This window comes from Myotis yumanensis, unplaced genomic scaffold (genome assembly GCF_028538775.1).
Source record: "Myotis yumanensis isolate MYYU_CA2020_CCGP unplaced genomic scaffold, mMyoYum1.0.hap1 SCAF_13, whole genome shotgun sequence".
Taxonomy (NCBI): domain Eukaryota; kingdom Metazoa; phylum Chordata; class Mammalia; order Chiroptera; family Vespertilionidae; genus Myotis; species Myotis yumanensis.
The window spans coordinates 43,674,503-43,687,467 of record NW_027223764.1 but is presented as its reverse complement, the minus strand read 5'-3'; the positions used below and the strand labels follow the sequence as shown (position 1 = coordinate 43,687,467).

The window sequence follows — 12,965 nt, the reverse complement described above, 5'->3', positions numbered from 1 at the left end:
ATCATTTGTAAATATCTTCTTCCTTTTGATTGGTTCTCTTTTTGTTTGTTGATGGTTTCTCTGCAGTGTAGTAGCTTTTTAGTTTGATGTAGTTCCATTCATTTAAGTTTTGCTTTTGTTTCCCTTGCTTTTGGAGTCAAGTTCACAAAAATCCCTCTGAGACCAAAGTCCATAAATTTAGTGCCTATGTTTTCTTCTATGTATTTTATTGTTTTAGGTCTTATATTCAAGTACTTAATCCATTTTGAGTTAACTTTTGTGCATGGTGTCAGATAGCAATCTAGTTGCATACTTTTGTATGTGGCTTTCCAATTTTTCCAACACCATTTATTGAAAAGGCTTTCCTTTCTCCATTGTATGCTTTGGCTCCTTGGTGAAAAAAAAAAGTAGCCTATATATGTGTGGGTTTATTTGTGGGCTTTTAATTATATTCTACTAGATGCCCGGTGCACGAATTCATGCACCGGTGGAGTCCCTTGGCCTGGGCAGCAATTGGGGCTGATCAGGGCATCTCGCCCAGTCCCAATTGGGGCTGATGGGGGCTGGCTGGCTGGGGAGGGACCGCAGGAGGGCTGCAGGGTGAGTCTGCCCCCTCTTGCTCAGTCCCAATCAGCTGGACTCCAGCAGCAAGCTAACCTACCTGTTGGAGCGTCTGTCCCCTGATGATCAGTGCGAATCATAGCAACTGGTGGAACAGTCAAACGAATGGTTGAATGAACGGTTGGACACTTAGCATATTATGCTTTTACTATATAGGATGGTCTGCGCCTGTTTTTCTTCCAATACCATACTGTTTTGATGATTGTGGCTTTGTGGTATAATTTGAAGCCAGTATGATATCTATGCTTTGTCTTTGTTCTCAGGATTGCTTTGGCTCTTTAGTGGCTCAACACAAATTTGAGGATTTTTTGTTCTATTTCTTTGAAAAAATGCCATTGGGATTTTGATGGAGACTGCATTAGATCTGTTTATTGCTTTTGGTAATATGGTATTTTTAACTGTTAATTCTTCCAATCCATGAACATAGACTATCTTTCCATTTCTTTGTATCTTCTTCATTTCTTCCAACAATGTCTTATAGTTTTCAGTGTATAGGTTATTTACTTCCTTTAAGTTTATTCCTAGGTATTTTATCACTTTTTTGTTTCAATTGTTTTCTTCATTTCTTTTTCTGATATTTCATTTTAGTATATAAGAACAACTGATTTTTGTATGTTGATTTTATATCCTGCAATATATTATTTCTAATGGTCTTTTGGTGGAGTCCTCTAGAACCATGTCATCTGCAAACAGTGAGTTTTACTTCTTTATTCCGAATTTGGATGCCTTTTATTTTTTGTTGTTGCCTGACTGCTCTGACTAGGACTTTCAGGACTATATTGAATAACAGTGGTCAGAGTGGGCATCCTTGTCTTCTTCCTGATCTTAGAGGAAAGCTTTTTCATCATTATATGAGCTGAGGGTTTGTCATATATGGCCTTTATTATCTTGAGGTACTTTCCTTCTATACCCATTTTGTGTGTTTTAATTGTAAATTAGTGTTGTATCTTGCCAAATGCTTTTTCTGAATCCACTAAGATCACATGATTTTAATCTTTTAATATGTGCTTTTTGATATGCCTTTGATGGACGAGGCAGCATGTGGTCCTTTCTTGTTTGGTGATCATTATAAATTTGACACAAACTCTTAAAATAATGAATATTTAATCTTGACTCATCCTTGAACAACTTCTGGAGTCTAGGAGACCACTGGGCAATCTAGTGGTCTGATATGATTTTTCTCTTAATCAGGAGATAGTGATAGTAGTCTCTGTGTTGCCACTGGCTTTATTATGGCTGGTCCGGTCACTTACCCTTGGGTGGCACTGGAAAATGAGGAAGTTACTGACCATCTTAGTTCAGGAAAAATCAATGAAATGTCTCTTTTAAGAATATAGGTTCTAGGAACAAATCTTTTCAAAATGGTATTTTTATAAAAATTATTTCAGAAGTAAAAAGCTTTCCACCTAGAATCACAGGAAAATAAAATCATTTTTTTTGTTTTTCTTTTTTTGGTTTTGCTTTAAAGAATGAGATGCTACAGTTCAAAAATTGAATAAGTATTTATTGTTCCAGAAGTTACATTGATTTTATACATATTTCATAAATGATACAGGATTTTACACATGTTCAATATTTTACTATTTTGTTTAAAGGACTTTTCTCCCCATCCATCCTCCCTCTCTTGCCTCCCACACATCCTGAAAGGATTTGCTCATTGCACTGTGCTGTTTCTTCTTAAAAACCCTGTGCACAAACAGGATAAATGGTTTAAAAATAATTCACACAACTTAAAAATAAATGAAGGAAGAGGTTGCAACGGGAGTGGGGGTGGGGGCGGGCAGGGGAAGGAAGTGGGGAGGGGCTGGGAAGTGGAGACATGCATCCTTTCATTCCATCATGCCAGTGGAAGGGGTGGTGGCAGGAGCAGCAGCAGCAATCCTGGCTGGCCTTCAACCTCTGCAAGGCACCTGGAGTCTGGGTTTGTCATTAAAAATTCTTCTTTTCAAACACAATGATCCCAAAGGAGAAAGAAAAAGAGAAAGGAATCCCACGCCACAATGAGGAGGGATGAATCACGTGAAAGAAAAAAAGCCAATCAGCTGTGTGGCAAGCCCCATCTTCCTCTCCCTCCTGCCCCCACAGTAATTAAAAACAGAATATTGGACAGATGCCTTTGATTTTCAAGTGCACATGTCAACTGGAAATATGGTAGAAAATATTTGATAGAGTATAAGATTAATGCTTCTTTCTCTCAATTTAAGAAAAAATTGGGTGAAGAAGGTAGGCCGAAAGGAGCCATAGAAATGTATGCCTGTATAAAGATAAATTGCACCCTTTGTAATCCACACACTTGATTTACAACTCCTGAAGTGGTGGAGGTGGGAGGGCTCACAAACAGGGTTCAAGTGTGTGTGTTCTTCGAGACTGACAAAGCCTCCAGACGAGACAGTGGCATCTGGTGGCCTGGCCTTGAATGCTGTCACACAAGCAGATTAACAGCAATGAAATCATTCTGGTTCTGAAATGGCTACACAGACATGATTTTTAGCCACTTAGTAAACCTTTCATCTTTCTGATTTGGTAATACAGCTGAACACTCTCCCTCCAATTTGAGTTATGGAGGGAGAGTGGAATATCAATGGGGTAGTTAAAGGAGGGAAATTCTGCCTCCCCTCAAAAATTAATTAGTAAACAAAACAAAACAAAACAAAAAAACTTCATGCAGTGTTGCCAATGATTCCTAGATACTGATCCAGAGCACTGGAATATAAAGACATGTAAGAAGGCTTCATCCAGAGTGTCAATCATCAAACAGTCATAAATTGGTTCCAATGATCATATGGATAAAATTAATGTAACCAACAGGGGTGGGTGGTCAGAAAAGGGGCACAAGCGGGGCGGATTCCTGTTTACTTGTAGAGGCTGGGTCCAATTTAAAATAAATGCTAATGTCTGGGCTCAGACTCTGTTTGCCACCCACATATCTTGAGGATATGCTTTTCTGGTCTGTTTATTGACTCCTATGTCAAAAATAAGAAAAGTTAAATAAAAAAAAAAATAGAGCTGAGTGGGGTGCTGGTGTGTTACTGTTTTGCTGACCTGCAAAGAAGATGCAAGAAACTAACACCCCAGCATCATTTACTCTTTCTGAATCTCTCACATATATAACTTATTTCATCCAGGAACTGAGATGCTTGATTAAGACAATATTAACTAAGCCCTTTGAGCTTATATTTCACAAAGCTTGATCTTCAGATTTTAACATTCCTTTCTTCCCTAACTTCCTTGTTGTTTTGTTTTTAATTAAAGGTAAAAACCCTCCACCCCAACATGGCTCCCAGCTTCCACCTGTAATGTTTTAATTAAAAAGGCAATAGTTATAAACAAGTGTTCTTTCTGCTGGGATTCAGAGGCTCTTTGCAGATCAATCTTTTTCACCGATTTGTCGGAGGGGCAGATGTACTTGTAATGGGTCTCTCAGTCTCTTAAGGTCCATTTCTGCCTAAAATAGAAACAAAGGGTGAGAAAAACTTGCTAATGAAGCTTTCAATATTAGTGTCTCCCAAGAAAAGGAAACTGTCTTCCCTCCATCACTGTGTGTCAAAGAAATCATCTCAATTACTCTCAAAATAAGAGTGCCTCAGAGACCAAGGGCAACAAAGGGGGCCAGCACCAAAGGCTGGCAGTTTCAGCTGTCCACAGAGCCTCCAGAGGGACCTGCTATCAAGAGGGAGGACTCAGGCTCAATAATATGGGGAGCACCTGATGCACCTTGCTGTTGTGCCCTTTCACGAACCTTTGCCTGGAGCCAGAAGTTTAATTTGGCTCCTCAAAGACTTTTGTTGTGTATCCAATAGTTGTTTAAGTTCTTCAATAGCGACAGACTTTTAAAACAAGGATTTGTAGTCAGTCAATGCAGCACTTTTAAAACTCACACATGCTGGACCCTCACTCCTGAGGAGCTGGATTAATAGGCTTAGGGTGGGGCTGCAGCATCTGCATGTTTAATAGCTCCAGGGAGGATTGTGGTGCAGTCCCTCCAGCTGAGAACCACTACCCAGAGCAACAGAAGACCTGAGTCCACTTAGGGTTAAGCTTATTCAAAGCACAACTCCATCACCAATAAGGGACAGAGAAGGCAGAGAAGGCAGAGAAGGTCCAGAGAAGGGAATGGCAGAGCTTTTGGAGACTAAAAAAACCACACCACACCTCTAAAGTCATAAAAGACTATGGAAAATAAGATGAGGATTTATTCACCAAAATCTAATATCTCAGAGTGAGGAAGGCACACTCAGAAATCTGAAAGTGGTAAAGATTATGAAAAATAAAATGTATCAATCTTTTTTTAAAAATATATTTTTATTGATTTCAGAGAGGAAGGGAGAGGGAGAGAGAGACAGAAACATCAATGATGAAAAGAATCATTGATCGGCTGACTCCTGCACGCCCTCCTCTTGGGGATCAAGCCCAAAACCCAGGTATGTGCCCTTGACCAGAGTTGAACCTGGAACCCTTCAGTCTACAAGCCGACGCTCTATCCACTGAGCCAGATCAGCTAGGGCTGTATCAATCTTTTTAAAAAAATATATTTTATTGATTTTTTTTACAGAGAAGAAGGGAGAGGGATAGAGAGTTAGAAACATTGATGAGAGAGAAACATCGATCAGCTGCCTCCTGCACACTCCCTACTGGGGATGTGCCTGCAACCAAGGTACATGCCCTTGACCGGAATCAAACCTGGGACCCTTGAGTCCGCAGGCTGACGCTCTATCCACTGAGCCAAACCGGATAGGGCTGTATCAATCTTTTTAAAAAGCATCTTCTAGTTCAATAATTTCTCACCTGCTCCGGGCAAAGATTCCTAGTAATCTCTCTCTCTCACCTGGATTTTATTTTTGCCCCATTGCTACCACACTCTTTAGGTGAGAAACTTCTGTGTCAATTATTAAAGAAAGATTTAAAAAGAGAGAAAAGTAAAAAAAGACAACTCGAAAGAAACAAAATGAAAAAGTAAAAATAGGTCTAAGAAATTCTATATGCTAGTGTTAATAGGATAGCCAGGACTCACCATCTTTTCACCTGCTTGTATTATAAGACTTTTAGAGGTGTCTATGCCAAAATAGTGATTTATATCAAACTAGAGGCCCAATGCATGAAACTCGTGCAAGAGTAGGCCTTCCTTTCCCCGGCTGCCGGCACCGGCTTCCCTCTGGCCACTGGCAGGCACCCGGAACCCAGGCTTCCCTCCGGCTGCTGGCAGGCACCAGGAATCTGGGTTTCCCTCTCAGCTCTGGCTTTGTCCAGAAGGTCATCAGGTCTAATTAGCACATTACCCTTTTATTATTATAGCTGAAGGATAATTTATAGAGGAAGAAGAGGGTTGGGTCATTCTTTCAGTTTCCCATTGAAGTACTGTGGTTATGGATAATTATAATAATAATGCCAGCCCTGGCCAGGTGCTCAGTGGTTAGTGTCATCCTGCAGACGGATGGGTCACAGCTTTGATTCCTGGTCAAGGGCATGTACCTCGGTTGCAGTTTCCCAGCCCTGAGTAGGAGCAGTTGCTGGAGACAACCAATTGATGTCTCTCTCTTTCTCATGTTGATGTCTCTCTCTCTTTTTCTCTCCCCCATTTTTACCTCCCTTCCACTCTCTCTAGAAATCAATGGAGAAAATATCCTCAGATGAGGATTAAAAATAATAATGATAATGCCATACAAAATGGGGCTGAAATTTAAATTTTATTTTTGAAGACTTACCTGAGCAATTGCATCCTTGAGTTGATTATATTTCTCTAGGTCAAAACGTGTCTTTTTGGCTCCTTTATGGAAAAATAATAAGTATTGTCTGTCTCTGGCTTCTGGATAAACATACTCCTGCAAAATAAAGGAGAAATTAAATTATTAGTCCTTAGCATACCATCTTCACAAAGTAATCATTTACATACTGTTGATAAGATTCAACACATATGCATACATATAAAGCAGGGGTTGGGGATGTCTGGCCAAAGCATTAGGGGTGAGTTAATTAAATATCTGGCCCTTGGCAGAAAAAAGTATATGCTGACATGTGTTGTATTCAATATTTAATTATTTCCTAAACATTTCTATTGGGAAATACACACAGAAGAGCACACAAACTAAAAATGTGCATCACAACGAATCATCACATACTGAACATGCTAATCATTACCAGCTTAAAAAAAATAGAACACTGCCAACAACCTAGAAGCTTCCTTCCTGCCCCCTCCCAATTACTAACCCTCCTTCCTCCCAAAGTAATAAATATCTTGACTTTTATGATAATTATTTTCTGGTTTTCTTTATAGCTTCTCCATTTAAGCATCCCCTCCCCCCCAACTCTACAGCTTAGTTTTACCTGTTCTTTGAATTTTATAAAAATGAAGTTAGATAGTGTGTATATGACTACTTTCACTCAATGTTATGTTTATGAGATTCATCTTTTGTATGTAGTTGTAGTCTCTCTTCATTTCTCTTGCTACGTTATATTCTATTGTATGACTACATCACAATTTATTTATCCATTGGACTATTGATAGACTTTTGAGTTGTTTCTAGGTTTAGGCTATTATGAATAATGCTGCCAAGAACATTTCTGGACTTATCTCTTCTGTTGGGTATATACTTATGAGTAGAAATCCTAGATCATAGATTATGTATATGCTCAAATTTAAGAAGTGATATCAAACAGATTTCTAAAATCATTGTATCAATTATACTCCCATCAGCAGAGTATGAGAGTTTCCATCACTCTACATCCTTGTCAATGCTGGTATTACCAGTTTTTTAAACAGAAATTCTACTGTGTGAGTGCTGAAGTACTACCTCATTTTTTAAAAACAGCTTTACAAAGATATAATTTACATATCATACAATTCACTCATTTAAAGTATAATATTCAATGGTTTTTAGTATATTCACAAAGTTACACCACCATTACTACAATCAATTTTAGAACATTTTCATCATCCCCCAAAGAAGCCCCATACTCTAATAGTTACTCCCTATCTTCCTCAACACCTCCAGTTCTAGGCAACTACTAATCTACTTTCTAACTCTATAGATTTGCATATTCTGGACATTTCATATAAATGGAATTATTCAATGTTTAGCCTTTTGTGTCTGGCTTTTTTCAAGGTTCATCCATTTGTGTCATGTATTAGTACTACTTCTTTTTATTGCCAAATAATATTCCATTGACTGGATATACCACAATTCATCCATTCATCAATTAATAGACATACAGGTTGTTTCTACTTTTGACTACTATGAATAAGGCTGCTATGAACATTCATGTACAAGTTTTTGTGTGCACCTTATGTTTTTATTTCTCTTAGAGATATACTAGAGGCCTGATGCATGGAATTCGTGCAAGGGGCGTGGCCCTCACAGCCCCAGCTTCGTCCAGAAGGACGCCTGAAAGGATGTCTGGTCTAATTAGCATATTATGCTTTTATTATTATAGATATTATAGATATGGATCCTTTGTTCGATATATGTACTGCAAAGATCTCCTCCCAGTCTGTTCACCCTCTTTATGGTGTGCTTTAATAACAGATGTTTTTAATTTTAACAGTCTAATTTATCATTCTTATCTTTATGGTTATCATTTTTCATTCTACTTAAGAAATAATTTCCTTTTCCACAGTAATTGAAATATTCTTCTATATTATCTTCCAAGAGCTTTATTTATTGTGTTACTTTTCATATTTAGATCTACAATCCATCTGGAACTAATTTTGTTTACAGTGTAAGGATGGGGTTGGTTCATTTTTAATACAGATATTCAATTATCCTTGCACCATTTATCAAAAAAGACTTTCCTTTCTTTGCAGTGCCATCTTTTTAAAATCAAAAGTTCATTTATGCTGTTTTCTACATTCTCTCTTCTATCCCTTTGTACTATTTGTCTATCATTGTTCCACTATCTTAATTACTATAGTGTTATAACTAAAGCTATATAGTCTTCCATATCTGATAAAACAAATTGATTTACCTAGTTTTGCTTCAAGAGTTTCCTGGCTTTTCTTAGTCTTTACATTACCATATATATATTTTAGAAGCAGCTTATTCAAATTTCTTGCCCCATCCGCAAATCTGTTGCGTTTGACTGGGATTGCACTGAATCAAATAGATCAATTTGGATAGAACTGATTGATATTTCTGTAACACTTACTTTTCTAGTTTGTGAACATGCTATATTATTCCATTAAGTCTTCTTTAATTTTGTGTTTTTACTGCATAGAGGTCTTTGCATAATTTATTTCCTGGTATTTTTAAGTTGCATCTTTTATAAAGTTTCATTTTCTAACTGTTGCTGGCATATAGTAAAGCAACTGATTTATGTATATTGACCTTGTATCCAGTAACCTTATGAAACTCACTTAGGGATTCTAACTAATTATCTTTACACTAGAGGCCTGGTGCACAAAAAATTTGTGCACTGGGGTGGGGGGGGGGGTGGTCCCCTCAGCCCGGCCTATACCCCCTTGCAGTCTGGGACCCCTCGGAGGATGTCCACCTGCGGGCTTAGGCCCGCTCCCTGGGGGATCGGGCCCAAGCTGGCAGTCAGACATACCTCTGGCAGCCCGGCAGCCCTTGGGGGATGTCCACTTACCAGCAGGGAGCAGACCTAAGCTGCAGCTGGAAATCCTTAGTGCTGCTGAGGAGGCGGGAGAGGCTCCTGCCACCACCACTGTGCTGGCAGCCATCAACCTGGCTTGTGGCTGAGCAGAGCTCCCCCCTGTGGGAGCGCACTGACCACCAGGGGACAGCTCCTGCATTGAGCATCTGCCCCCTGGTGGTCAGTGTGTGTCATAGTGACCAGTCATTCCCAGTCTTTCTGCTGTTAGGGTCAATTTGCATATTACCCTTTTATTATATAGGATAGAGGCCTGGTGCACGGGTGGGGGCCGGCTGGTTTGTCCTGAAGGGTGTCCCGGATCAGGGTGGGGGTCCCTCTTGGGTGCCTGGCCAGCCTGGGTGAGGGGCTGATGGCTGTTTTCAGGCTGGCCACACACCCTTTAGGGTGGGGGGTCCCCACTGGGGTGCCTGACCAGTCTGGGTGAGGGGCTGAGGGCTGTTTTCAGGCTGGCCAAGCTCCCTGGCGACAGAAGCTCCCAGCCTCTTCTTTTTTTCTTTTTCTTTCTTTTTTTTTTATTCTGGGATTTATTTACCTTCTATAATTGAAACTTTGTAGCCTTGAGTGGAGCTCAGAGCCAGCCAGGCCGGGCGGGAAGCTTGGCTTCCTCCATGGCCAGGGGCAACCCAAGCCTCCTGCTCACTCTAGCTCTGTGGCCAAGGCCGGCTGAAAGCAGGTATCTGGGGTTTATTTATCTTCTATAATTGAAACTTGGTTGCCTTGAGTGGAGCTCAGAGCCAGCCACGGCAGACAGGAAGCTTGGCTTCCTCCATTACTGTGGCAACCAAGTCTCCTGCTTGCTCCAGCTCTGTGGCTGCTGGCCGCCATCTTGGTTGGGTTAATTTGCATATAGTCGCTCCGAATGGCTGGTGGGCGTGGCTTAAGGTGTAGCGAAGGTGTGGTCAATTTGCATGTTTGTCTTTTATTAGTGTAGATGTTTTTGTATTTTTTTAATGTATAAATCGATTAATCACATCAGTTTTCTTTCTTTCCAATCTTTACAGCTTTTTTTTTCTTGACTTCTCTGCTCAGGGATGATTTGTTTGCTTCTGCCTAGAACTTGTGAGCATTAGCATTCTGGAGTGACCAGAATTCTAGGACTACTTCAATCTAATTTTGGGATTGAAATGACTGAAGATGAGCTACAGTCTCTGAGAGAACCTACTTTAGTGATCCCTGGACACCAATTTCTATGGCTTTGATCCTTTAGATCAGGGGTGGGGAACCTTTATTCTGCCGAGGGCCATTTGGATATTTATAACATCATTTGCAGGCCATACAAAATAATCAACTTAAAAATTAGCCTGCTATATTTGGTCAAACATTTAATTAACTCACCCCCAATACCTTGGAGGACCAGACCAAATGATTTCTTGGGCCTTATATGGCCTGTGGGCCAGATGTTCCCCACCCCTGTTTTAAATTATCAAAGATGGCTCAGTTTCTTGGCCTCTCAGCTTTACCATCCTTAATTAATGTAAATCTCCAGAGGAATAAGCAAACCTAGTATCAGGTTCACTTTCCCAGCATTCTACTTCTTCAGGTCCTTGCCTGGTAATTGTTTCTATCTTGTTGGCTCTCCCATGTCCACAGTCAGATGCATTTTACATTTTGCCTGCTTATTTTAATTTTTCCTAATGGGAGTCTGATTACCTAGTATGCCATACTAGAAGTAGAAGTAAATATTCAATTAATGATGATGACAGATAATGGATAATTATTAACTGAAGGGATAACTGTTGGATTAAAAACTTGAGGGAAAGCCCTTTACTTTCATCTAAATTGCAGTTACTAGGTTACTTACCTATCTTTGCTTAGAATATAACTATATACACAAACTTAAATTTATTCAATTTTATTCAATGCTCCCTCTTTTGGGCAACAAGCATTTACTAAGCAACTATGTACTAGACCCTATTTTAGAAATTTGATGATTTGATAATTAGTGAGAAGAGATGCAGACAGCTTGGGAAGAAATTCAGAGAGGAAGATGGTTGATAACACAGGGAACACAAACAATAAACCAGAGTAAGATACTAGAAGTAGGGGTGGAGAGTGGGGCTAAAAACAGGTGGAGGAGCTAGCCCTGAATAGGGAAATGATACCTCTTATTTGAGCTTGAAGGAAATAGGATGACAGTAAGTACAAATATTGTTAAACATACAAATTTAGGAATTAGAAAGCTTATATTTGTTATCTGAATTTCCTATAAGTAGGAGGCAAGGTTAAGGGTGACATGACATGGGGAGTTTAATGTAAAGTCTTAGAATAAATACTGTGGGAGTAAAGGGGAAGGAAATCTAAGCAGTGGCCTATTGCACACTATTTATGATTTTTCTCTAGCCATGTGCAGTAGTGGATATAGGATAAATGGCTAAGATTAGGAATTTATAGAGTACCTATGGTGGAAAGACAATGGGGTAAGGATTGTAAAATACTAAGAAGAGAAGGGCAATATGATCTAAGTTTGATAGAAAAGAAAGCAACACATGAGGAAGGTGATAGTAAAAAATTAAGAGAGAGAGCTATCAGAAGCCTAAAGATCTGGATGAAGTCAAAGGAGAAAGTGAGTGAACTAAAGGGCTAGAAAGAAAATAAATTGTGGTCAGAAGTTGGTATATAAGTAGGGCAGTTCAAGGAAAGAAGGTCCTAAACAATCATTGAAGTGGTTTGCTGGAGTAGAATATAAATGACAGTTGTTGAAATAGAGATGACAAGGGCATTAAAAGCTACTTTACTTTTTTCATTATTGTCCCCCTAAGTAGCCTTTTTAGGTATTTTTTTTCCTGATTACCCTCATTCCCAAAAAGGTTTAATACCACAAATACACTGTATATCTATTGATATATTATAAACATCTAAGATGTTTTACTCTTCAAGAACCAATTTTCTTCCCCTTGGAGGCAATATCCTCTTTGATGAAAATGCATGGGCACCCTGGCTGGGTAGTTCAGTTGGTGAGAGTGTTGTCCTGACAAGCTAAGATTGTGGGTTCAATTCCCAGTTAGGGCATATATAAGAATCAACCAATGACTGCATAAATAAGTGGAACAACAAATTGATGTTTCTCTCTCTTTCCCCCCTCCCTCTCCCTCTCGCTTCAAAATAAAGAAAGAAAGAAAATGCAGGGTGTTAGATGGGCAGTCCACATGCATGCTGAAGTAGCTCAGAATGGCAATTCTTATGGTCAGGCTTCTTTTTTCCATAACAGAAATGGAGACTCAGGTTTCACTGAAATATTAGTCAGTAAAATTCAATATTCCACTTGATTTTATGAATTAAAGGAGCTTGTCATTTTATAAAGATTCTTGGGAACTTAATATACTATTGGAAAACATTTAGGTTGCTAACAAATGCAGCATCTTATTGTAACAAGAGTTAAGAATTTAAATGATGTCGAACAAACATTTTGCTTCATGGATGTTAACTGTGAATATGGATATTTAACTTGAGAATCTATATTTTATTTGGTCAAGTTTTCTTAGTCACAAATGACAAGATTATTTACTACTGCTATTTTGCAATTTGTCACTTGGGGGCAGCAAAAATGCTTTGGAATCACAGAAGTACTAGTATAGTATTTAACTAGTATGGCAGATAGGCTATTAAAGATATAAGCACAGTGTTAGGCAATAAAAATTGAAAAAACTAAATGCCAAGCCTCAAAAGATATCATAGTCTAGTAGGAGGGAAAAGACATTGTACATGAACAATTATAATACAAGATAGCACAGGATGAGTGAAATGAGAGGCACAATGTG

At 39.1% G+C, this 12,965-nt stretch overlaps 1 protein-coding gene across 4 annotated transcripts in view; it reads right to left on the bottom strand.

Annotated features, from left to right (window-relative positions):
- Positions 1 to 2,083: 2,083 nt before the first annotated feature.
- MCU (mitochondrial calcium uniporter) overlaps positions 2,084 to 12,965 on the bottom strand; it is a 184,266-nt gene continuing 173,384 nt past the window's right edge. For all 4 annotated transcript variants that reach the window (XM_070432949.1, XM_070432951.1, XM_070432953.1 and 1 more), the window contains 2 exons: positions 6,303 to 6,419; positions 2,084 to 4,045 (listed from right to left, as the gene is read on the bottom strand). In XM_070432949.1, the coding sequence (XP_070289050.1) occupies positions 3,968 to 4,045; positions 6,303 to 6,419 (195 nt within the window). In that variant the 3' untranslated portion in view covers positions 2,084 to 3,967. The remainder of the gene's footprint in view (positions 4,046 to 6,302; positions 6,420 to 12,965) is intronic.